Consider the following 25892-nt stretch of genomic DNA (forward strand, 5'->3'; position numbering starts at 1 on the left):
CGGATCTCAGCTCACTGCAAGCTCCGCCTCCCGGGTTTACGCCATTCTCCTGCCTCAGCCTCCGGAGTAGCTGGGACCACAGGCGCCCGCCACCTCGCCCGGCTAGTTTTTTGTATTTTTAGTAGAGACGGGGTTTCACCCTGTTAGCCAAGATAGTCTCGATCTCCTGACCTCGTGATCCGCCCGTCTCGGCCTCCCAAAGTGCTGGGATTACAGGCTTGAGCCACCGCGCCCGGCCAGATTTTGTTCTTAATGTGAGACCACATTCAAAATGCTGAGCCCGCTCTTTCAAACTCCAGCGTGCGCTGTAGGAGCGCTGTTTGCACGGCCCGGCATCCTCGCCTGCCCTGTCCCCCGGGCGCCCACGCCGCGAATGAAGGCGCCACGTCCTTGAGCACCCAAGCCGGTTTATTTGGTCTCCCGCATACACTCAGGCCTGCATCACCGGCCGCGATTTCTCTGCTTGCAGCTTTACTCCGGAGCCGGCGAAGCCGGTACCACCCTGGGGGAGGTAGAGAGAAGGGCGAGGTGGAGGACGGCCCGGGGGTGACCGGTGGGGCTCCAGGTGGTAGTGAGGATTCCTAAGCGGGTCAAGGTGAAGCGGGTTGCTGGCTAAGGAGTAGGAGTTGGGGAGGGGGTGAGGCGACCGCAGTGGGCATGGATGGACAGGGCGCAGGGCACAGAGAAGAGGGTAGAGAATGGCGGGGAGGGGCCTTGGGAGGGGACGTGTGAAGGAGAGGGGTGGAGCCTTGGAGGGATGGCGGCAGGGGAGGGGCGGGGCCTTGGAAAAGGAAGGAGAAGGCGGGGCCTGGGAGAGCAGGAGGAAAGCGAGGGGGGCCTTACAGAGCAGAGAAGAAGGCGGGGCCTTGGAGAGTTGGGGGAAGGGGAGGGGACGAGGCCTTGGAGGGGGTGAACGGGAGGGGCGGGGCCTTGGAGTGCTGCGGGAAGGGCAGGGGTGGGACTCTCACCCGCTGCAGCACGATGATATCGCGGTCTGTGAGTTTGTCTCCAGTCACAGGGTCCACCATATCCTTCCGAATCAGCTTCTCCACGCATTCGAGGGTGACCACAGCCCCACTGCGGTGAGGGCGAAGGTGGGAGACTCTGATCAGAGGCCGTCCTGGAGACCTACCGGCCCCAAAGCCGGCCCGCCCCGCAGGTTCCCAGGTGGTCCCTTTCCTCCCCTCCTAGGTGACTCACGAGGGCCGCAGCACAGCGCAGGGGGTGGCGTTGCTCAGGCTGTCGCGGGTCACGGCGCACACGTAGCGCTCGCTGCGCGTGATGAGCCCCACGCGGTCCACGGAGCTGTCGAGTGGTGTGAAGTGCACGGGCGTCAGGTCTGACATGCGCAGGGGCTTTCCCGACATGGGGCAGGTCACCGTGCGGGACTGCAAGGGGCAGAGAGAGGCAGGCTCAGTAGGCAGGGCTGGCGCAGGTGGAGAGCGGGTGGTCCCTGTGCGTGAGAAGGACGCTGGGGGACCCTGGCGCCCTGGCACAGTGCGTGCGGGGGCGCTGTGGGGGCTCACCGGCTTCTCCAGCTTGGTGGCCTTGGCTTCGGGCGTCAGTGACGGGATCCAGAAGCTGGGCAGCACTTTGTCCTTGTCCTTACTTGGAGGACCCACACTGGGCCCAGGTTGGGCATCATCTGTTGGGGAAGAAAGGGACTCAGATGCCGCCTCCTGGGCCCGCCCAGCCCGCGGCGCCCCGCCCCCCAACCCACCACAAGCGCACTCTGAGTCACCTGGGCTGGTGCCCGAGAGGGCCTTGGCTGTGAAAGGGTTGAGAGGCCGGCTGACGATGGCCGACTCCTTCTCCAGGAAGCCCCGCACATGGTCCTGCGAGGCCGCCCGCTGAAGCTCCTTCTGCTCCTCCCGCCGGGTGCCCCGCTGCTTCTCGTAGGCCTGTGAGGGGCGGAAAGTAGGCTGAGCATCTGCCCGTGAGGGTGGGTTTGGACCACCCTGGGGGTTTGGAGGTATCTTCCTCTCTTTTCACAGGTAGGTAAACTGAGGCCCACACAGTGGAGGCAGTATCTGGCAGAGGGTGGTAACTGCCTGGGCGGGTGTGAACCTTACTGCGTTGTATAGCCAGAGCGCCAGACTCAAAGCCCATCTATGTCACTCTGTGGCCTGAGTGAGCGCTATGACCGCTCCTGGCCTCAGTTTCTTCATCTGTAAAACAGGCTAACAGTGGTGACCCACCTCGGCGGGTCACTGAAGGTTACAGAAAGTGAGTGTTTAAAGCATGGAGAGCCTCACCTGGCACTCAGCTAAGCGTTTAATTAATGTCACCTGCTGGCCAATTAGGTTTACTATACAGTGCATGCCCCATACCGTGTTTGGGATGGGGGATGTAGACTCCAGGTCTAAGGGAATGCTGAGGAGCCCATGTCTACAGACGGGCAGGGAGTGAGGATGGGAGGAGTGAAGCCACGTCCTGAGTTCAGCCCTGCCTGGCGCACAGCAGGTGCCTGGGCAGTACTGCAGTTCGAGACCACCCTGGGCCACCCAGCTGAGTGAGGAGATAACAGTGACAGTGATGGATGCTCAGGAGGGCCTCCAACATGACCACCAGACTGTGTGGAGGACATGGGCACGGGGGAGCCACTTGCTCAGGACAAAAAGCCCAATAAGCACGTGACCTGTAGTGTTTCCTCAGTGCCAACACACAGGCAGGGGAAGAGGGGGACAGACCCACTGTGCCTCAAACGGGGATAAACAGGGCCCCTCCTACCCATCAAATGGCTTTGTCCATGGAAGGCCAGGCCGTGTTCCCAGTAAAACGCCTTGAGAATGCTCATCTGCCTGGACCTCCCAGGTTCCCTGCTGTGTCCTCTGAGTTGGCCCTGTCAGCCCATTTTACAGACGATGAAACTGAGGCCCAGAAAAATGAGGTGATGTCGATTCATTTAGCACATCTTTTTTTTTTTTCCTTTTTAAACAGAATCTCACTTTGTTGCCCAGGCTGAAGTGCAGTGGTGCCATCTCAGCTCACTGCAACCTCTACCTCACAGGTTCAAGCGATTCTCCTGCCTCAGCTTCCTGAGTAGCTGGGATTACAGGCGCCCGCCATGCCCAGCTAATTTTTTTTTTTTTTTGTATTTTTAGTAGAGACAGGGTTTCACCATGTTGGCCAGGCTGACCTCTAACTCCCGACCTCAAGTGATCCGCCTGCCTCAGCCTCCCAAAGTGCTGGGATTACAGGTGTGAGCCACCACCGCCAGCTTTTTTGAGACGGAGTCTCGCTCTGTGCCCAGGCTGAAGTGCAGTGGCCGAATCTCAGCTCACTGCAAGCTCCGCCTCCCGGGTTTACGCCATTCTCCCGCCTCAGCCTCCCGAGTAGCTGGGACTACAGGCGCCCACCACCTCGCCCGGCTAGTTTTTTGTATTTTTTAGTAGAGACGGGGTTTCACCGTGTTCGCCAGGATGGTCTCGATCTCCTGACCTCGTGATCCGCCCGTCTCGGCCTCCCAAAGTGCTGGGATTACAGGCTTGAGACACCGCGCCCGGCCAGCACATCTTTACTAAGGACCTAAGCCACAGGGGGGAAAACTCGAAGTCCAAAAGGGAAAGTGGGCATGTGTCAGATAGCCACATGTAGAGTTACAACTATGCCAAGTGCTAAGAGAAGAGGTGACTGGGGCAGATCCAGGGGACTGGCAGGAGCTCAGAGGAGGCAGCACCCGGGCTGAAATTGGTGAGGAGGATTTGGCCGGAAGCAGGAGGGGAACGGTGTACCAGGCAGAGGGAACTGAGATTGGAGGGCTCCAAGTGGCTCTGCCTGTGAGCTCAGACTCAAAAGCTCCTGCCTGCCTGTGCCTCCTTCTCCCCATCCCCATCACCTTCATCTGCCGGGCGATCTCCTTCTTCTGGTGCAGAATGTACTCCAGGATGGCCTCACGCTCATACAGGTAGCCATCTGGGCTGCAAAGACAGGGTGCAATGAGAAAGAAAGAAAGTGATCCTCCCGCCTCGGACTCCTGAAGTGCTGGGATTACAGGCAGGAGCCATCATGATCAGCCCCAAGTTCAATTATTTGCTAGAATTCACAGAACTCAGCAAAGCTGTTATACTCATGGTGATAGTTCACTGCAGTGAAAGGATGCAGACTAAAATCAGCAAAGGAAGAAAGCACATGGGGCAGAATCTAGTAGAGGCCAGATTTGAGCTTCCAGCTGTCCTCTCTCAATAGAGTTGCAGGGAAAGTGCTTAATTCTCGCAGCAACAATGTGTGCCACATATTGTTGCAGCCAGGAGTTCGAGACCAGCCTGGGCAACAAAGTGAGCTCCCCTCTCTACAAAAAACAAACAAAAAAGCCAGGTGTGGTAGTGCACACCCGTGGTTCCAGCTACTCAGGGGGCTGAGGCAGGAGGATCACCTGAGCCTGGGAGATCAGTGAGCCAAGATCTCCTCATTGCACTCCAGCCTGGACAACAAAGACTCTGTCTCAAAAAAAAAAAAAAAGAAAGAAAGAAAGAAAAAAAGAAACTGAAGGTGGCCTTGGGGGCCCTGATCATTACTGTCTTCTACAAAACATACCACTAATTGAGCACGTATTTAGTGCCTGGACTCAGCACCTGTTAAGCCTTTATCCTACCATCACAGGCAGGTCATGGGAAGTGTCCGAAGGTGAGCTGCTCTGATGGCCTCGGCAGTGCTCTAAAAGCCCTACACCCCATTAGGAATATGTTCCTTTCCATCTGTTCCACATTATGAAACAGACACTAGGATCATGCCCATGTCCCAGGTAAGAAAACAGAGGCTCTGAGGATAAACTGCTCGTCCAGGGTTCCCTGGCTGAGCAGGTGGCCAGGCCCACACACACAGCCTCCTCCTGGCGGTTCCCTTGCCCTCCCCACGTAGACCTACCCATCCCTGTTCCCAGCTCACGTGACAACAGGATCGTGGCAAGGCTGCAGGGACAGACAACAGCAGTCGAAGTCCTTCACGGCATCCCGGCTCAGTCGAATGTTCTGGGTCCCATAGCCTGAGGCCGCTGGGGACAGAGATGGGCAGAGTGATGGAGGGGCAGAGCGACAGGAGATATGCCCATCTCCAAAGCCCCAGAGAGAGAGGCAGAGAGACAGCGTGATGGTGGGGGTGGGGGACTCAGAGAGAAACAGGCAGTTGGGAGCCGCTGTCTGTGTGCTGGGGCCATGGGCTGAACCCACAGGGAGGTGTCAACCCTGGAGGGTGAGAGGCAAACAGGCCTGGTCACTGAGTGGCAGCTCAGTGGAGGGGCTGACGGCTGACTCCCTTCCACCCTTCTGGCTGTGACCAAGCTCCAGTGCCTGTCCCTCTTTGGGCCTCAGTTTCTTCCTCTGGAACATAGGGTAACAACAGTGCCATCCCTGACACTCTGTTGGGAGGAGTGAGTTCACACGCAGAAGGCAGGGAACACAGTGCCAGGCCACATGGGGGAGTGGGATCACCCGGCTGTTGTTTACATGGTCATGGCCATCAGCGTATGTCGGGGGCCGGAGAGAGACATCCGGCACGAGGGGAGATGGTGACTCCAAGACACATCCATGCCGCGCCCTGCCCTAGCCCTGCACCTGTGTCCTTCTTCTTCTCGTGGTAGGTGTAGACGGCCCCCGCGGTGCAGTTCTTGCCGTGCCGTGTCATCCTAGGGAGGAAGGGACAGTGGCAGGGCTGTGGTGACCGGAGGCAGGCAGCACAGGGAAGACATCTACAGCCCTCAGAGCTGACCTGCCCCCTCGATGGGAAAGCGGAGGTGGAGAAGCGGGGTGAGGTGGAGGAGAGGGAGGGCACGTGGTCGCCAGGCCTCCTCCTGGAAGTCCCCTTTCCAGACTCACCTAGACTCATTTATATAGGAAAATAGCACCTTTACCAACAGAATTCTTTGTTTGGAGGGAAGAGGGCGGGGAATCAGGGTTCAAATTCTACCTACTACTTCAGATTAGCTGGGGTGGTGGCTGTGCCATTTAATAGAGGTGGAAAAAAAAAAAAGACACCAACGGGGCCACTATTGTTGATGAATCCACTCCACCTTCCCTTCCCCTCTCCTATCTGTAGGCTCTGACTGAGGCCAAGGCGTGGACCAGCCCAGTGATTGGCTCAAGGCTTGGCACTTAGCCAAGGCTTGACCCAATCACTGCCTGCCAGTCCACTAGCGATTGGATCTAGCGTCTGTGATTATATCTCAGATCGACCAATCAGAGGGCAGGTCAGAGTAGGGCTCTGTGTCTAGGGAAAGAGCTACCTCCACTCCCACTGCGGGTAAAGGAGGAAGAGAAGACCCCAGAATCCTGGAGCTCAATTCAAAAAGCAAAACTTTTTTATTCTGTAAGTTTTCAAACACATACAAAACCAGAATAGTGTAAGGAACCCCCATGTACCCATGTCCTGGGGTCCAGCAGCTGTCAACATTTTTGCCACCCTACTTTGATACCTTTGATCATTCCCCATACTTGAGTGCAAGCCTCACCCTTTTAAAAGACTTCATTGAGACATAATTCACATACCATAAAATTAACCTCTTTTTTTTTTTTTTTTGAGACGGAGTTTCGCTCATGTTGCCCAGCCTGGAGTGCAATGGCATGGTCTTGGCTCACTGAAACCTCCACCTCCCAAGTTCAAGCGATTCTCCTGCCTCAGCCTCCCAAATAGCAGGGATTACAGGTGCCTACCACCACACCTGGCTAATTTTTTTGTATTTTTAGTAGAGATGGGGTTTCACCCTGTTGGCCAGGCTGGTCTTGAATTCCTGACCTCAGATGATCCACCCGCCTCAGTCTCCCAAAGTGCTGGGATTACAGGCGTGAGCCACTGTGCCTGGCCCCTGCATGCTTTTTTATCCCTTAAAAGGATTCAGAGCCAGGCTCAGGGCTCACGCCTGTAATCCCAAAATTTTGGGAGGCCGAAGCAAGAGGACTGCTTGAGTCCACAAGATAGAGATGAGCCTAGGCAACACAGCAAGATCCATCTCTATTAAATTTAAAAAGAAATAAGTTGATGGCCGGGTGCAGTGGCTGACACCTGTAATCCCAACACTTTGGGAAGCCGAGGTGGGGGCAGATCATGAGGCCAAGAGATCAAGATCATCCGGACCAACATGGTGAAACCCTGTCTCTACTAAAAATACAAAAATTAGCTGGGCATGGTGGCACACGCCTGTGATCCCAGCTATTCGGGAGGCTGAGGCAGGAGAATCGCTTGAACCCAGGAGGTGCAGGTTGCAGCGAAGGAAGGAAGGAAGGAACTAGTAACATTATATACTAGTCTCACTCATTTCTAAGTTGCCACCTAAAAATTCTCCCAAGCTGAAACAGTTGCAAAGGATACAATTTCCAGCAACGTAAATGTGTAGCTAAGTGGAATCTAAACACTGTAATGATTTGAGACCATTTGAAAAATGCAAGAAAAAGCTCTGCTTCAACAGCAAAAAATTGTACATGTCCTGTTTCTCTCTTTGAACTTGTATTTCTGTTCCACTTCCCTCTCTGCCACCCATTTTTAATCTAGCATCTTTTTTTTTTTTTTTTTTTTTTTTTTGAGACCAGGACCTGCTCTGTTGTCCAGGCTGGAGTGCAGTGGTACAATCACAGCTCACTGCAGCCTTGACCTCCTGGGCTCAAGTGATTCTCCAGCCTCCCGAGTAGCTGGGACTACAGGCATGTGCCACCACGCCCAACTAATTTTTGTATTTTTAGTAGAGATGGGGTTTTGCCATGTTGCCCAGGTTGGCCTCAAACTCCTGGACTCAAGTGAACTCCTGGCCTCCCAAAATGTTGGGATTATAGGTGTGAGCCACCGCGCCTGGCACATTCTATCTTTTGTGCTTGGAAATTCTTTTGTTTTGAGATGGACTTTTGCTCTTGTTGCCCAAGCTGGAGTGCAATGGCGTGATCTCAACTCACTGCAACCTCCGCCTCTTGGGTTCAAGCAGTTCTCCTGCCTCAGCCTCCTAAGTTGCTGGGATTACAGGTACGCGCCACCACACCTGGCTAAGTTTTTGTATTTTTAGCAAAAATGGGGTTTCACCATGTTGGCCAGGCTGGTCTTGAACTCCTGACCTCAGGTGATCCACCTGCCTTGGCCTCCCAAAGTGCTGGGATTACAGGTGTGAGGGACTGCACCTGGCCTGAAAATACTTGCTTTAGTGATCACCCTGTTATATATCTCTGCAAGAAAAAAAAATACGGATAGGAAATCCTTTTAAACATTTCCCATCGTTCCTAGGCTATAAGAGTCCAATATTCTTCTAGCAGCGGTTCTCAAAGTGTGAGTCCTAGGACCCAGTGGTCCCCCAACACATTTCTAGGGAGTCTGCAAGGTCAAAACTGTTATCTTAATAATACTAAGACATTATTTGCCTTTCTTATTCTCATTCTCTCACAAGTACACCAGAGGCTCCATGAGGTGTGATACTGCAACACTAAATTAGTAGTAATTTGTTACAACAATGATAGGAAACTAATATAGTCACCAGGGAAACGCACATTAAAACTTCACTGAGGGCTGAGCGCAGTGGCTCACACCTATAATCCCAGCACTTTGGAGGCTGAGGCAGGCAGATCACTTGAGGTCAGGAGTTTGAGACCAACCTGGCCAACATGGCGAAACCCCATCTCTACTAAAAATACAAAAAGTTAGCCAGGCATGGTGGTGCTCGCCTGTAATCCCAGCTACTGGGGAGGCTGAGGCATGAGAATCACCTGAACTCGGGAGACGGAGGTTGCAGTGAGCCAAGATCGCAGCACCGCACTCTAGCCTGGGGGACAGAGCGAGACTCCATCTCAAACAAAACAAAACAAAACTTCACTGAGATACCTCCCCCCACACACCACAAGGGCTGCAATTAGACAGAGGGGTGCAGGCAAGGACACGGAGCTAGTAGAACCCTCATGCACTGCTGGGGGAGTGCAGACAAGCACAACCACTTTGGAAAGCAACTGTCAGTATCTACTGAAGCCAGGTATATGCCAATCCTATGAGCCAGCAATTCCTCTCCCACATATACACCTAACAGAAGGGTACTCCTGTTTACAAGACACATATACTGCCCTATTCTCAATGGCTCATAAACTAGAAACTACCCCCACCCCTGTCAGCACAGAGTAGATAAAGAAACTGGGCCATAGTCATATAATGGAAACGCCCAGCAATCAGACACAACAGCCTACTGTCATACCCATAGTATAGCTGAATCTCACAGACGCTGTGCAGGCCAGACACCAGACATGCAAAAGAAAACTTACTGTATGGTCCCATTCATGTGGAAGTTCAAAAACTCACAAAGTAATTATGACATTAGAAGTTATGTGTGGGTGGGTGTGGTGGTTCGCACCTGAAATACAAGCACTTGGGGAGGCCAAGGCAGGAGGATCATTTAAGCTCAGGAGTTTGAGACCCGCCTCAGCAACACAGCAAACCCTTGTCACTATGAAACATAGAAAAATTAGCTGGGCATGGTGGTACACGCCTGTAGTCGCAGCTACTTGGGAGTCTGAGATGGATCACCTGAGCCCAGGGAGGTCAAGGCTGCAGTGAGCCATGATTGGGCCGTTGCACTCCAGCCTGGGAGTCAGAGTGAGCCCCTGTCTTAAAAAAACAAACAAACAAAAAAGTCAGGTGCCTTTGGGAGGCGGAAGGTGGGGTAACTGGGAGGGGCACAGGTAGCCTCTGGGAGGCTGGGAATGTTGTTTCTTGATCTGGGTGCTGGTTACATGGGTGTGTTTGCTCTGAAACTCGCTGGGTTAGACAGTTATGCTTGCTGTACTTCTGGGTACATGTTATAAAAAGAAATTGGCTGGGGACCATGGTGCACGCCCAGCCAATTTCTTTGGCTATAATCTCAGCACTTCAGGAGGCTGAAGCTGGAAGATCACTTGAGCTCAGGAGTTCAAGACTAGCCTGGACAACATATTGAGACCCCATCTCTACAAAAAAAATATATAAGGTGGGCGCAGTGGCTCGCGCCTGTAATCCCAGCACTTTGGGAGACCGAGGCAGGTGGATCATGAGGTCAGGAGATCGAGACCATCCTGGGCAACTCAGTGAAACCCTGTCTCCACTAAAAAATAGAAAAAATTAGCTGGGCGTGGTGGCGGGCGCCTGTAGTCCCAGCTACTCGGGAGGCTGAGGCAGGAGAATGGCGTGAACCCGGGAGGCGGAGCTTGCAGTGAGCCGAGATCTCGCCACAGCACTCCAGCCTGGGCGACAGAGAAAGACTCCATCTCAAAAAAAAAAAAAAAAGAAAGAAAGAAATCAATGGCTCCATCTTGGACATCATTCCCCCTCAGCCCACCAGGCACGTCCTTGGTCTCTATGTGGCTACAGATTCGTCCCTGCATGTGCGACTCTTGGATTTGACACCTGTGGACAGACATCCTTGTCCATTATGACAAAGCAGTTTGGTACCCAATGTCTAGTGTGTGTCCAAGGATGTTTTTCAGATAAATTCTTTTTTTCTTTCTTTCTTCCTTTTTTTTTCTTTTTGAGACGGAGTGTCGTTCTGTCATCCAGGCTGGAGTGCAGTGGCATGATCTCTGCTCACTGCAACCTCTGCTGCCTGGGTTCACGCCATTCTCCTGCCTCAGCCTTCTGAATAGCTGGGACTACAGGCGCCCGCCACCACGCCCGGCTAATTTTTTGTATTTTTTAGAGGAGACAGGGTTTCACTGAGTTAGCCAGGATGGTCTCGATCTCCAGATCTCGTGATCTGCCCACCTGGGCTTCCCAAAGTGCTGCGATTACAGGTATGAGCCACCGCACCCGGCCTTTTCTTTCTTTTAAGACAGGGTCTCACTCTGTCATCTAGGCTGAATGCTTACTGCAATCATAGCTTACTGCAGCCCCAAACTCCTGGGCTCAAGTGATCCTCCCACCATAGCCTCCCAAGTAGCTGGGAATACAGGCATGTACCACCATGCCCAGCTAACTTTTTATCCAGATGGAGTCTTGCTATGTTGTCCGGGTTGGTCTTGAACTCCTGGGCTCCAGCAGTCCTCCTGCTTTGGCCTCCCAAAGTGCTAGGATGACAGGGTATAAGCCACTGCACCCAACCCTGCTTTTAAGATAATTTTTAAAGTGGAATCACTGGTTCAAAGGGTGTGTGCATTTAAAATGTGGTTAGAGGCTGGGCTGAGTGCAGTGGTGTTTACAACTAATTGATCACAACCAGTTACAGATTTCTTTGTTCCTTCTCCACTTCCACTGCTTCACTTGACCAGCCCAAAACATATATATACACATTACATATATACACACATACATATATACATATACATATATACACACATATACATATATACATAATACATATATACACATATATACACACACACACATATATATATATATTTTTTTTTTTTTTGAGAGAGTCTCACTGTCACCCAGGCTGGAGTACAATGGCATGATCTTGGCTCACTGCAACCTCTGCCTCCCAGGTTCAAGCAAATTCTCCTGCCTCAGCCTCCCGAGTAGCTGGAATTACAGGCAGGTGCCACCACGCCCAGCTAATTTTTGTATTTTTAGTAGAGACAGGGTTTCGCCATGTTGGCCAGGCTGGTCTTGAACTCCTGACCTCAGGTGGTCCACCTGCCTCAGCCTCCCAAAGTGCTGGGATTACAGGCATGAGCCACCATGCCCAGCCAAAAACTTTTTTTTTGCTAGAATTTACTAGTTGCTCTCCATACAGACTGCACAGGTCTCTATACCTCCAACAGCATGAGAGAGCCACTCCTCAAAACTTTGCCACAGGGCTTCCCGGGACTGGCTCTGAGCTGTGCCTGGGTCAGCAAGCGACCTCCTACACTGTGCTGTGGAAAATGTGGCATCAGTGAGAGACTGGGAGAAGATATTTGTAATGCCTACAATCCACAAGGGACTAATATCATTTTTATTTTATTTTATTTTTTTTTTGAGGCGGAGTCTCGCTCTGTCGCCTGGACTGGAGTGCAGTGGCCGGATCTCAGCTCACTGCAAGCTCCGCCTCCCGGGTTTACACCATTCTCCTGCCTCAGCCTCCCGAGTAGCTGGGACTACAGGCGCCTGCCACCTCGCCCGGCTAGTTTTTTTTTGTATTTTTTTTTTTTTTTTTTGAGGCGGAGTCTTGCTCTGTCGCCCGGGCTGGAGTGCAGTGGCCAGATCTCAGCTCACTGTAAGCTCCGCCTCCCGGATTTACGCCATTCTCCTGCCTCAGCCTCCCAAGTAGCTAGGATTACAGGTGCCTGCCACCAGGCCCGGCTACTTTTTTTGTTTTTGATTTTTTAGTAGAGACGGGGTTTCACCGTGTTAGCCAGGATGGTCTCGATCTCCTGACCTCGTGATCCGCCCGCCTCGGCCTCCCAAAGTGCTGGGATTACAGGCTTGAGCCACCGCGCCCGGCCTTTTTTTGTATTTTTAGTAGAGACGGGGTTTCACTGTGTTAGCCAGGATGGTCTCGATCTCCTGACCTCGTGATCCGCCCGTCTCGGCCTCCCAAAGTGCTGGGATTACAGGCTTGAGCCACCGCGCCCGGCCCATTTTTATTTTTATTTTATTTATTTTGAGACAGAGTCTTGCTCTGTCACCCAGGTTGGAGTGCAGTAGCACATTCTTGGCTCACTGAAACCTCTCTGCCTCCTGTGTTCAATCGATTCTCCTGCCTCAGCCTCCCAAGTAGCTAGGATTACAGGTGCCTGCCACCAGGCCCGGCTACTTTTTTTGTTTTTGATTTTTTAGTAGAGATGGGGTTTCACCACGTTGGCCAGGCTGGTCTCGAACTCCTGACCTCAGGTGATCCGGTCGCCTTGGCCTCCCAAAGTGCTGGGATTACAGGCATGAGCCACTGCACCCTGCCAACAAGGGACTAATATCTAGAACGGTCAGTTCTACTATAATGCATGCATTCATAAAAATCACAGCAATATGCAAAATCCTGCAGTCAAAACCACAGGGCTCACAGAGAAAACAGGATTGTGTCACAATCCTTGTAAACTTTGTCAGTGATGCTTAAAGAAAAAGACAAGAACAGAATACAAAAGGAGAGAACAGTTTCGCACAGGCTAGGTGGTTAAGACATACCAACATACTCCAAAATATATGGCACTTGACCTTGACAAAGACTTGAAGTTTGTTGTGGCAATGGGTGTGGGGTGGAGGGAGCAGCTTGTGAATTACTGTGATGTGGTGGAAGGAGGGTTATCTGAGATCTGATGGAAAGTCCTAGTACCAGATGTGGATGGGTGTGGCTCCTAACACCCGGGGAACTGCGGCGGTGGTATTTGTTTGAAGTGCCGTGTATGTGTGCTTTGTGTATTCCTACACACACACTTATAGCAGAGTGCAGTTTCCTGGATCCACCTTGGATGCGCGTAAGCAAATGTGAAATTGGTGTTATGCTCAAATTGTTCCCTGATATATCAACTGCATTGGAATAAATTCACATTTTCAAAATAAGCATTATAGTAGAACTGATGGTACATGAAACTTCAGCAAATCAAAAAGAAAATAAAAGCCACTCCAATAGAAAGATGAGTAAAAGAGGCTGGGTGCCATAGCTCATGCCTGTAATCCCAACACTTTGGGAGGCCAAGGCGGGAAGATTGCTTAAGGCCAGGAGTTCAAGACCAGCCTGGGCAATATAGTTAGACTCCATCTCTAAAAAAAAAAAAAAAAAACAAAAAAGTTTATTATTTTTTCTTGAGAAGGAGTCTTGCTCTGTCACTAGGCTGGAGTGCAGTGGCATGATCTTGGCTCACTGCAGCCTCTTGGCTCACTGCAACCTCCGCATCCCAGGTTCAAGCAATTCGCCTGCCTCAGCCTCCTGAGTAGCTGGGACCACAGGCGTGCACCACCATACCTGGCTAATTTTTGTGTTTTTAGCAGAGATGGGCTTTCACCATGTTGGTCACACTGGTCTCGAACTCCTGACCTCGTGATCTGCCCGCCTTGGACTCCCAAAGTGCTGGGATTACAGGTGTGAGCCCAGTGCGCCCAGCCTGGGAGGATCATTAAATCATAGTGCTTGATGAGAAAAGAGTAAGACAAGAGCTCAATACCATGTAGGCACAGGAAATCTACAGGTGCAGACAATTATACTTTTTTTTTTTTTTGAGACGGAATCTTGCTCTGTCGCCCAGTCTGGATCACAGTGGCACAATCTAGGCTCACTGCAGGCTCCGCCTCCTGGGTTCATGCCATTCTCCCGCCTCAGCCTCTGGAGTAGCTGGGACTACAGGCGCCTGCCACCACGCCCAGCTAATTTTTTTGTATTTTTTTTTTTTTTAGTAGAGACCAGGGTTTCACCACGGGGTTTCACCATGTTAGCCAGGATGGTCTCGATCTCCTGACCTCTTGATCCGCCTGCCTCGGCCTCCCAAAGTGCTGCGATTACAGGCATGAGCCACCGTGCTCAGCCTACAACGATACATTTTAAAGAACACTTGGCCGGGTGCGGTGGCTCACACCTGTAATCCCAGCACTTTAGGAGGCCAAGGCAGGCGGATCACCTGAGGCAGGAGTTTGAGACCCGCCTGGCCAACATGGCAAAACCCCGCCTCTACTAAAAATACAAAAATTAGCCGGGTGTGGTGGTGGGCACCTGTAATCTCAGCTACTCGGGAGTCTGAGGCAAGAGAATCGCTTGAACCCAGGAGGTGGAGGTTGCTGTGAGCTGAGATCGCGCCATCGCACTCCAGCCTGGGGGACAAAAGCAAGACTTTGCCTCAAAAAACAACAACAACAAAAACACTTGTGGGTCGGGCGAGGTGGCTCACGCCTGAGGCCAGCAGATAACCTGAGGTCAGGAGTTCGAGACCAGCCTGGCCAACATGGTAAAACCCTGTCAATACCAAAAATACAAAAATTAGCTGGGTGTGGTGGGTGCCCGTAACCCCAGCTACTTGGGAGGCTGAGGCAAGAGAATCGCTTGAACCCAGGAGGCGGAGGTTGCAGTGAGCCGAGATTGTGCCAAGGCACTCCAGCCTGGGTGACAGAGACTAGTCTCAAAAAATAAAGAATAAAAAATAAAGAACACTTGCAGACAAAAGGCTCCACATTACACATATTGGTTGTATTCAGGAAAGATTGTCTCCTGCTCTCAAGTAGGCTGCAAGTAAGATCCAGAAGTTGGAGTGGGGAGCACAACCAAGGGTCCCCCCGATGTAAAAAGCAGCTTCATCTCTATCGCCCCCTTCTGGTTGTTTTGAGAAACTTGCCTTTCCCATTCAAAACTTGAAACACAAACCTCTCGGAGCTATGGAGCTCTCTCTCCCCCTACTGGCGTCTTCTCAGAAGCCACTCTTTGGGTTTTATGTATATTTACACAGAATCAACGCAAAGACCTTTACAGTTGGATGTGTTTTGACAAATGTATACACCCTTGTGACCAGGACCCTATGGAGATACAGAACCTTCCTACCACCCTAAATACCCCCTCACGCCCATTCCTGATCAATGTGCCCCTTGAGGCAGACAGGGCTGCTTGCAGAAGGGGACCTTGATCAAATACCCCAAATTGACCCAGGGTCCCCTCCACGTGCCAGGCTCCTCCTCCGGCTTCCCCCGACCGCCAAGCTTCTCAGTGAACGTCCAGCACCTGTTGCCTCCCCTCACTCACCTGCCACCCGCTCCCCATCCCCCACAACTGCTACTCATGAAGGTCACGGTGACCTTCTCATGGACACATTCCCCACTCTATTCTTAGTTGTCAACTCCCTTGACCCTCTGCGGTATTTGGCTCTAGGCACCTTGGCTTTCCCAGAGATGAGCTTGCTGGCTGTTTTGTGGCCAAGAACTGAGGTTTCAACACAGATGGGAACAGTTTCCCTCCAAAAATGGGAGGAACAGCTACAGAGGGAGCATTTAAACTTTTTTCTTTTTTTTTTGAGATGGAGTCTTACTGTGTTGCCCAGGCTGAAGTGCAGTGGCACGATCTGCAACCTCCACCTCCTGGGTTCAAGCAATTCTCCTGCCTCAGGCTCCCAAGTAACTGGGAAAACAGGCGCCCACGCCCAGCTTTTTTTGTTTTTCTTTTATGTTGCCCAGGCTAGTTCTGAACTCCTGACCTCAAGTGATCCTCCCACCTCGGCCTCCCAAAGTGCTAGCATAATGGGCGTGAGAGCCACCGCGCCTGGCAAACTCTTTGATTTTTAAAACTCAGTGATTTTTAAGATCCTGAGACCAGGCTAGGCACGGTGGCTCACGCCTGTAATCCAAGCACTTTGGGAGGCCGAGGCAGGCGGATCACGAGGTCAGGAGATCGAGACCATCCTGGCTAACACGGTGAAACCCTGTCTCTACTAAAAATACAAAAATTAGCCAGGCATGGTGGCGGGCGCCTGTAGTCCCAGCTACTCGGGAGGCTGAGGCAGGAGAATGGCATGAACTCGGGAGGCGGAGCTTGCAGTGAGCCAAGATTGCGCCACTGCACTCCAGCCGGGGTGACAGAGTGAGACTCCGTCTCAAAAAAAAAAAAACAAGAGATCCTGAGACCAGAAAGTGTGAGCGCCTCCAACCAAGGGTTGAAGAATAGCCAGGTTCAGGATTTACAAACTCCGAAAGCTGAGCTCTCCTGCCCCACACTGTATTGTCTCCTTGGTAGGTCCAATTTCAAAATAGAAAGCAGACTGCTGCCATCTGCTATCACCAGTATTTCAGAGAGGAAACAGACAAAGAGCGGGAGCAACCGATGTCAGCATCATCCCTGCCTCACAGGACAGGAAACAGGCTCACAGGATCTCCCAGCTGGGAAGTGGCAGAGCTGGGAGTCAGACCCAGGCAGCCAGGCTCTGGAACCATTCCTTTAACTAGATGACAACTGTCACTTTTCCCAGGAAAGTCACAGTCTCAGAAAAAAAAGGCCAATCAGGCCGGGCGTGGTGGCTTACACCTGTAATCCCACCCAGCACTTTAGGAGGCCGAGACGGGTGGATCACGAGGTCAAGATATTGAGACCATCCAGGCCAACATGGTGAAACCCCACCTCTATTAGCTGGGTGTGGTGGTGGGCGCCTGTAGTCCCAGCTGCTCGGGAGGCTGAGGCAGGAGTATCGCTTGAACCCAGGAGGTGGAGTTTGCAGTGAGCCCAGATCACACCACTGCACTTTAGCCTGGCAACAGTGCGAGACTCCGTCTCAAAAAAAAAAAAAAAAAAGCTGCTCTGAACCAAACCCTGGCTCTAAGCATTTCACTGAATATCACAATACCTCAAATGGTTGAATATCACAACACTCCACTGAATATCACAACACCTCAAATGGTTGCTATAAATGAAGAGAGGCACAGAGGCGGTGCCCTAGGTTATGTAGCTAGTGAGTCCTACAGCTGAGTTTGATCCAAGCACCTGTGGCTTTGACCATCCACTGTGCCAGCTGGCTGCAGGCGGCCTCAGGCACTGTGCTGAACTCTGTGAGCGATCGGACAGCTAGTGTGTGTCTTGTCCTCCCCGAGATCCTGTCTCCTTTCTCCTCCAGAGCACTGCCAAGGTATGCCTCCTCTAAGAAGCCTGCCTCTCCCGGATCAGTTAGGTTCTCCTTGCACTTGACCATGCCCTGAGCTACCTCCGTTATAGCCCATCCCTCGGGATTTCAGCTCCAGAGTAGGGGCCCCTGGTTGGTGGGGCCTGGGTTAAACTTCAGTCTGGGTCCCAGCATTGCCTGGCACCTGGGAGGTCTCAGAGATGTCATGATAGAATCGATGAACCACCTCCAATCCTAGGGCCAGGGGAGGTGGGTTAGCAATGAGCTAACCATGCAGCCATGACATCATGCCATTAATACACTCATAATTCATTAGGAACACATGAATCGCAGAAGCACTGGAAGAACAGAAGTAATCATCATAACCTACAATCCCTTAAGAATCAGACCTTGTGGGAAGCACTATCCACTTGTGAACACATTCGGTCCTCAGGACAACCTCCCCACGTTCTGCCCTTTTATTTTATTAATTAATGTATTTATTTTTGGGGACGGAGTCTCACTCTGTCACCCGGACTGGAGTGCAGTGGCGCAATCTTGACTCAGTGCAACCTCCGCCTCCCGGGTTCAAGTGATTCTCCTGCCTCAGCCTCCCAAGTAGCTGGGATTACAGGCACACACCACCACGCCCAGCTACTTTTTTTGTATTTTTAGTAGAGACGGTGTTTCATCATGTTGGCCAGGCTGGTCTGGAACTCCTGACCTCAGGTGATCCACACAGCTCGGCCTCCCAAAGTTCTAAGATTACAGGCATGAGCTACCGCGCCCGGCATCGCCCATTTAATAGGTAGGAAAATTAAGGCTTGGAGAAATTGGCCTCTTCCTCGGTCTATTCCTTGACAAAGCAGTCTCGGGGGGCTTTTCAGAATGGAAGTTGATTAAGTCACTCTCTTCAACTGCTTCTTGGACATGACTCAAGACAAAAACCAAACTGTTCAGACTCTAAGTGTAAGATAAATGGGAGAATAGGAAAACCGCCATTTTGCAACCTCTGGTGAAATAGTTGACTCAGGCAATGATTGTTGATGGATGGCATTAAAGGAGTGGCTGATGGGGCCTGGATAGTCACAGGATGCTAATTCACGCTACTGGAAAAGACACAGTTGTAACTTTACAATGCGTTTTTCGATGGCTGCCACCTGTCTCAGTCTGCTCCCGCTGCCATAACAAAACACCACTCTGGGTGACTTAAACAATAGACCTATTTTCTCCAGTTCCTGAGGCTGGAAGTCTAAGTTCAGGCTGCCAGCATTGTGGAGTTTTGGTGACACCCTCTTCCTGGTTTGCAGATGGCTACCTTCAGTGGCAGAGAGAGAGCTCTCTGGTGTCTCCCGTTTTTTGTGGGGAGTCTCACTCTGTCACCTAGGCCGGAGTGCAGCAGCAGATCTCAGCTCACTGAAATCCCCACCTCCTAGGCTCCAAGTCATTCTCCTGCCTCAGCCTCCTAAGTAGCTGGGATTACAGGCATCCACCACCATGCCTTGCTAATTTTTGTTTTTTTTTAGAGAGAGTCTTGCTCCGTTGCCCAGGCTGGAGTGCAGGGGCATGATCTTGGCTCACTGCAAGCTCTGCCTCCCAGGTTCACACCATTCTCCTGCCTCAGCCTCCTGAGTAGCTGGGACTACAGGTGCCCGCCACCACACCCAGCTATTTTTTTTTTTTTTTTTTTTTTGAGATGGAGTCTTGCTCTGTCGCCCAGGCTGGAGTGCAGTGGCGCGATCTGGGCTCACTGCAAGCTCCGCCTCCCGGGTTCACACCATTCTCCTGCCTCAGCCTCCCGAGTAGCTGGGACTAGAGGCGCCCGCCACCTCGCCTGGCTAGTTTTTTGTATTTTTTTTAGTAGAGATGGGGTTTCACCGTGTTAGCCAGGATGGTCTCGATCTCCTGACCTCTTGATCCGCCCGTCTCGGCCTCCCAAAGTGCTGGGATTACAGGCTTGAGCCACCGCGCCCGGCCATACACCCAGCTAATTTTTTGTATTTTTAGTAGAGACGGGGTTTCACCGTGTTAGCCAGGATGGTCTCCAACTCCTGACTTTGTGATCCGCCTGCCTCGGCCTCCCAAAGTGCTGAGATTACAGGCGTGAGCCACCGCGCCCGGCCTCATTTTTGTACTTTTAGTAGAGATGGGGTTTCACCATGTTGGCCAGACTGGTCTTGAACTCCTGACCTCAGGTGATCCACCCGCCTCAGCCTCCCAAAGTGCTGGGATTATAGGCATGAGCCACCGTGCATGGCCTCCTTTTATAAGGACACTAATCCATCAGATTAGGGCCCCACCCTTTCACCTTAATTATCTCCATAAATTATGGCCCTACCTCCAAACATAACCACCTTGGGGAGTGAGGGCTTCAACATATGAATCTGGGGGACATTCAGTCTATAACGCTGCCTGAAGCCTGAATGAATTTCGCCACCCCTGAAAGTGGGGCACCCAGGCCGTATGCAACATGAAGGGGCCACCTCTGAAGTAATCACTTGACGGCTGAATGGAAATTTAATCAAGTCTTTACATTCAATTTCCTGATTCTAGGAAGTCAGGGGATACAGCAGGGAATAACAAAAAACGGTCAGAGAGTAACTGTTTTGAACTTTGTAGGCCAAACAGCCCCTGGAAGTACACCACTCGGCCCCTGTAGCGTAAAAGCAGCCACAGACACACAAACGGGCATGGCTGTGTTCCAATCAAACTTTATTTTTGGACTCTGACACGGAATCATGTATAATTGTCATAGGTCACCAAATTCATTCTTTTGATTTTTTTCCAGTTATGTAAAAATGTTAAAAATCAGGCAGGGCGCGGTGGCTCATGCTTGTAATCCCAGCACTTTGGGAGGCTGAGGTAGGTGGATCACGAGGTGAGGAGATCGAGACCATCCTGACTAACATGGTGAAACCCCATCTCTACTAATAATACAAAAACAAAATTAGCCAGGTGTGGTGGCGGACGCCTGTAGTCCCAGCTACTCGGGAGGCTGAGGCAGGAGAATGGCATGAACCCGGGAAATGGAGCTTGCAGTGAGCCGAGCTCACGCCACTGCACTCCAGCCTGAACGACAGAGTGAGACTCCATCTTAAAAAAAAAAAAAAAGGCCGGGCGCGGTGGCTCAAGCCTGTAATCCCAGCACTTTGGGAGGCCGAGACGGGCGGATCACGAGGTCAGGAGATCGAGACCATCCTGGCTAACATGGTGAAACCCCGTCTCTACTAAAAATACAAAAAAAAAAACTAGCCGGGCGACATGGCGGGCGCCTGTAGTCCCAGCTGCTTGGGAGGCTGAGGCAGGAGAATGGCGTAAACCCAGGAGGCGGAGCTTGCAGTGAGCTGAGACCCGGCCACTGCACTCCAGCCTGGGCGGCAGAGCGAGACTCCGTCTCAAAAAAAAAAAAAAAAAAAAAAAAAAAAAAAGTTAAAAACCATTTTTAGTTTGCAAGCTGAACAAAACAGGTAGCAGTTACAAAAGTCAGATATCTGCTGGCTGTTGTGGCTCGCAACTGGATAGAGCGCTTCGGGAGGCCAAGGCAGGAGGATCACTTGAACTCACAAGTTCAAGACCAGCCTGAGCAACATGGCAAAACCCTGTCTCTACCAAAAAAAAGCAGTAGCAACAAGAGTTTTGAGACCAGACTTGAACTTGCTATGGGCAACACAGCAAGACTCCATCTCTACAAAACAAAATTTAAAAAATTAGCTGGGCATATAGTGGCATGTGCCTGTGGTTCCAGCTACTTGGGAGGCTGAGGCAGGAGGATCCCTTGATCCCAGGAGGTTGAGGCTGCAGTGAGTTATGATCGTGCCACTGCACCACTGCACTCCAGCCTGAGTGACAGAGTAAGACTTTGTCTCTGGGAAAAAAAAAAAAAGGCTGGGCAAGTTGGCTCACACCTGTAATCCAGCACTTTGGGAGGCCCAGGTGGGCGGATCATCTGAGGTTGAGAGTTCGAGACCAGCCTGACCAACATGGAGAAACCCCATCTCCACTAAAAATACAAAATTAGCCGGCCGTGGTGGCGCATGCCTGTAATCCCAACTACTCGGGAGGCTGAGACAGGAGAATCGCTTGAACTCGGGAGGCGGAGGTTGTGGTGAGCCAAATCGCATCATTGCACTCCAGCCTGGGCAACAAGAGCAAAACTCCATCTCAAAAAAAAAAAAAACCAGGATATCTGATAAGGGAATTGCAGTGAGTGAGAATATATTAAAAACTTACAACTCAATAGTGAAAGGACACCTAACACAATTTAAAAATGGGTGAAGGATTGGAATAGACAGTTCTCCAACGATCTACAAATGGCCAATAAGCATGTTAAAAGACACCAGTTCACACCCAGTAGAATGACTATAATCAAAAAGACAGATAATAATAAGTGCTGATGTGGATATGGAGAGACTGGAACCCTTATATGTTGGTGGTAGAAATGTAAAATGGTATAGCCCTTTTGGAAAAGTCACAATTTCTCAAAAGGTTAAATAGTCACTTTTTGACCCAGCAATTCCACTGGTAATAGAAATAAAAACATACATCCACACAGGCCGGGCGTGGTGGCTCACGCCTGTAATCCCAGCACTTTGGGAGGTCAAAGCGGGTGGATCATGAGGTCAAGAGATGAAGACCATACTGGATTGTGAAATCCCAACTCTACTAAAAATACAAAAATTAGCTGGGCGTGGTGGTGTGCACCTGTAGTCCCAGCTAGTCGGGAGGCTGAGGCAGGAGAGTCGCTTAAACCTGGGAGGCGGAGATTGCAGTGAGCCAAGATCCCGCCACTGCACTCCAACCTGGGTGACAGAGCAAGACTCGGTCTCAAACAAACAAACATACATCCACACAAAAACTTGTATACAAATGTTGCTAGCAGTATTATTTACAAAAGCTAAAAAGTGGAGGGCCGGGCGCAGTGGCTCACGCCTGTAATCCCAGCACTTTGGAAGGCCGAGGCAGGTGGATCACCTGAGGTCAGACGTTCAAGACCAGGCTGGTCAACATGATAAACCCCGTCTCTACTAAATATACAAAAATTAGCCGGGTGTGGTGGTGGGTGCCTGTAATCCCAGCTACTTGGGAGGCTGAGGCAGGACAGTCACTTGAACCGGGGAGACGGAGGTTGCAGTGAGCTGAGATCGCACCATTGCGCTCCAGCCTGGGCTACAAGAGCAAAATTTTGTTTAAAAAAAAAGTGGAAACAACACAAATGCTCATCAACTGAAGAACAGATAAGAAAATAAGTATACTGGCCGGGCACGGTGGCTCACGCCTGTAATCCCAGCACTTTGGGAAGCCTAGGCAGGCAGATCACGACTTCAGGAGATCGAGACCATCTTGGCTAACACAGTGAAACCCCATCTCTACTAAAAATACAAAACATTAGCCGGGCATGGCGGCAGGCGCCTGTAGTCCCAGCTACTCAGGAGGCTGAGAGGCAGGAGAATGGTGTGAACCCGGGAGGCGGAGCTTGCAGTGAGCCGAGATCATGCCACTGCACTCCAGCCTAGGGCACAGAGCGCGAGATTCCATCTCAAAAAAAAAAAAAAAAAACGTGCTAAGTGAAAGAAGGAAGGCAGTCACAATAATATTTTATGGTTTCATTTGTGTGAAATACCCTGATTAGGCAAATCCATAGATATAGCAGATTAGTGGCTGCCAAAGGCTGGGGGTGTGAAGGATTGGGAGGAAACAGGGAATGACTGCTAATGAGTACCAGGGTTTCTTTTTGGGAGATGAAAATGTTCTTAAAGTGATAGTGTTGATAGTTGCACAACTCTGTCAACGTACTAAACACCACTGAATTGTATACTTTCAATGGGTGAATTATATGTTAGGTAAATTATATCCCACTAATGCTTTGTTTTTTTTTTTTTTTTGAGAGGGAGTTACGTTCTTTTGCCCAGGCTGGAGTGAAGTGGCATGATCTCGGCTCACTGCAACCTCTGTCGCCTGGGTTCAAGTGATTCTCCTGCCTCAGCCTCCTGAATAGCTGGGATTATACACGCCAGTCACCACGACCGGCCAATGTTTGTATTTTTAGTAGAGATGGGGTTTCACCATGTTGGCCAGGCTGGTCTTGAACTCCTAACCTCAGGTGATCCACCTGCCTCCACCTCCCAAAGTGCCAGGATTATAGGTGTGAGCCACTGCGCCTGGCCAATGCTGATTTTTAAAACAGGTAGCTAGCAGGATTTGGGTTTGGTCTGTAGAATGTAATTAGCTGATCCCTGGCATGAAGAAACAAGTAAAATGAGGCCAGGCTCAATGGCTCCCACCTGCAATCTTAGCACAGCACTTTGGGAGGCCAAGGCAGGAGGATTGCTTAAGCCCGGGAGTTTGAGACCAGCCTGGGCAACATAGCGAGATCTTGTATTTTTTTTTTTTTGAGACAGAGTCTCACTGTGTTGTCCAGGCTGGAGTGCAGTGGCACGATCTCCGCTCACTGCAACCTCCGCCTCCCAGGTTCACGCCATTCTCCTGCTTCAGCCTCCTGAGTAGCTGGGACTACAGGCGTCCGCCACCACGCCCAGCTAATTTTTTGTATTTTTAGTAGAGATGGGGTTTCACCATGTTAGCAAGGATGGTCTCAATCTCCTGACCTTGTGATCTGCCCGCCTGGGCCTCCCAAAGTGCTCGGATTACAGGCGTGAGCCACCGCGCCCAGCCGGAACAGTTCTAAATTAAGAGAGATGTAAAAGACAATAGCAAAAAAAAAACTATATCCTGATTGCAACAAACCCACAGTTATGCTGGACTTGACTCTGCACCACGTAATGGATAGTAGTCTAGAATTACGGTTGTTCTAGTAAAGTGTGATAATGGTATTGTGGTCATGTTAGCCATGTTTCTGGTTTTCACACACGCACCCTGTTAAATAAAATTTATAGAAGGTCATTGGTTAGGACTGAGCTCCTGCACTAGGTTCAACGAACCAAACCCAAATGGAGTCACTCATGCTAAAGTGCCATGCTTCCAAGCCAAAACTAAGTTGATACCTGATCTTCTGAGACATCGGGAGAGAGATAATAGCCAAATTCCCAAACAGCCCAGTTTTAGCCCACCTGATAAAGGAAGTCCCCTCTACTTTAACCTTTAACTTAGAAATTTAATCAATCAATTTAACCAACTAGCTTTTTGTTTTCAATTTCTGACTTTCTCAGCCCTTTGTCTCTGAAAACAACCTCCTCCTCTGCTCAGCTCATCGGAACACTCATGCTATTGTCCATAATTAGATGTTGTTCGATTGTAGATCCACAAATAAATGCCAGTTAAGATCTTCTCACTACATGTGTTGTAATTTTGTCTTTTGACAATCCTTAAGTGTCGTGATGTCGAGGATTTGTTTTAATCTCTTTATGTTTAAAAACAATACAGCAAGTATGGCAAAAATAATAATTGGTAGATTTGGGTGACAGGAATTCCTGTATTCTCTCAGTTTTATGTAAGTTTGAACATTTTCATAAGAAAACATTAACATCAAACTGTCTCAAGGACCCTTCAAGCCCCAAGTTCACAGAATTAGCAGCACAATCAGAATGCGAATCCATGATTGCCTGACCCACAGGAAAAGGTGAATCCCTGCACCAACCCCGAGAGGGAAGGGACTATCAAAAAAGTGAAGAGAAGGTGGCGATGGACGACTGCACAATCTGGTATCGCCCGCCGTCCCACCACAGTCTGAGAAACTGAGGCCAGGAAAGGAGTTCTCTTTCCTCAACTCCCACTGCTTAGACCGCCAGCAATCCCAGTCCACTCCTTCCCTTGGGACCACCAGCAAATCGCCATCATCTACAGCGGAACTGTAACTCTCAGGAGAACTGGCCGATGCTAGCTACCACTTCGCTGAATTTATTGTGAGAGAGAGTGAGCGTGAGTGAGTGAGAGTGAGAGACACAGAAGGAGGGAGAACTGCCCGATGGACGGTTGGCCACCTCCAGGAGAGTGTAGATCAGCTTCAAACTTGGGGCGCCCAGACAGCTCTATTAATAATGATTGACAGGGAATCGGGAATCCAAAATCTTGCCCCAGTCTCCCTCAAGACCCCAGATCTCTAGCCCGCAGGAAAGCGATCCCAGCAACACTCTTCCTGCACCGCCTTGAACTCACCTCCCCAACGACTCCCAGTCTCTCAGTCGCTTCTTCAACTGTGCCCCGACACCGGAAAGGAGCACTATTTTCCCCCTCCGCTCCGCCCACTTCCGCCCAGCAGAAGGCATCGGAAGTACAGCTGCCCCTAGCTGCAGAAGTGCCTCGCCTGGCTTGCTCAAGTCCTCTCTTCTCTTTCTCCCTTCGGAAACGTGAGTGGCAAATAGAAGGTTCCGGATATTGAACCTTGTGGGAATATGGGGAACGCTTATTATGTACTAGGCATTTCCCAGGGAGATCGTTTTTTCCTGCTTTATTCCCAGGCTTTGAGTCTCTCCAAGCCCAAATTTAAGGACTAATCACTTCCCTTAGAGATCGGGAAGCCCACTTTCCCAAATA

General features: G+C 50.8%; 2 protein-coding genes across 5 annotated transcripts in view; one reads left to right on the forward strand and one right to left on the reverse strand.

Moving 5' to 3' along the window:
- Positions 1–390: 390 nt before the first annotated feature.
- On the reverse strand, positions 391–25599 carry NOSIP (nitric oxide synthase interacting protein). Of its 2 annotated transcripts, XM_033224074.1 has the most exons (9): positions 25515–25599; positions 5553–5623; positions 4888–4993; positions 3839–3920; positions 1742–1901; positions 1527–1645; positions 1201–1388; positions 969–1077; positions 391–502 (listed from the first exon to the last, which is right to left on the reverse strand). In XM_033224074.1, exons 2-9 carry the CDS (start codon positions 5620–5622, stop codon positions 431–433), a joined length of 906 nt encoding a protein of 301 aa, XP_033079965.1. In that variant the 5' UTR covers position 5623; positions 25515–25599; the 3' UTR covers positions 391–430. The 2 variants fall into 2 exon arrangements, with proteins under 2 accessions (XP_033079965.1, XP_033079964.1); XM_033224073.1 differs by having other exon boundaries at positions 1201–1645.
- The window catches only part of PRRG2 (proline rich and Gla domain 2), a 35385-nt gene continuing 11357 nt past the window's right edge, over positions 1865–25892 (forward strand). Inside the window, exon 1 of one of the 3 annotated variants that reach the window (XM_033224076.1) lies at positions 1865–1994. The gene's annotated coding sequence lies outside the window, so the exon portion shown is untranslated. Of the gene's footprint in view, positions 1995–25406; positions 25706–25892 lie in introns of those variants that run through there. The other 2 variants (XM_033224077.1, XM_033224075.1) reach the window with 2 other exon arrangements.

Source organism: Trachypithecus francoisi, unplaced genomic scaffold, assembly GCF_009764315.1.
Source record: "Trachypithecus francoisi isolate TF-2019V2 unplaced genomic scaffold, Tfra_2.0 Lachesis_group12, whole genome shotgun sequence".
Lineage (NCBI taxonomy): Eukaryota > Metazoa > Chordata > Mammalia > Primates > Cercopithecidae > Trachypithecus > Trachypithecus francoisi.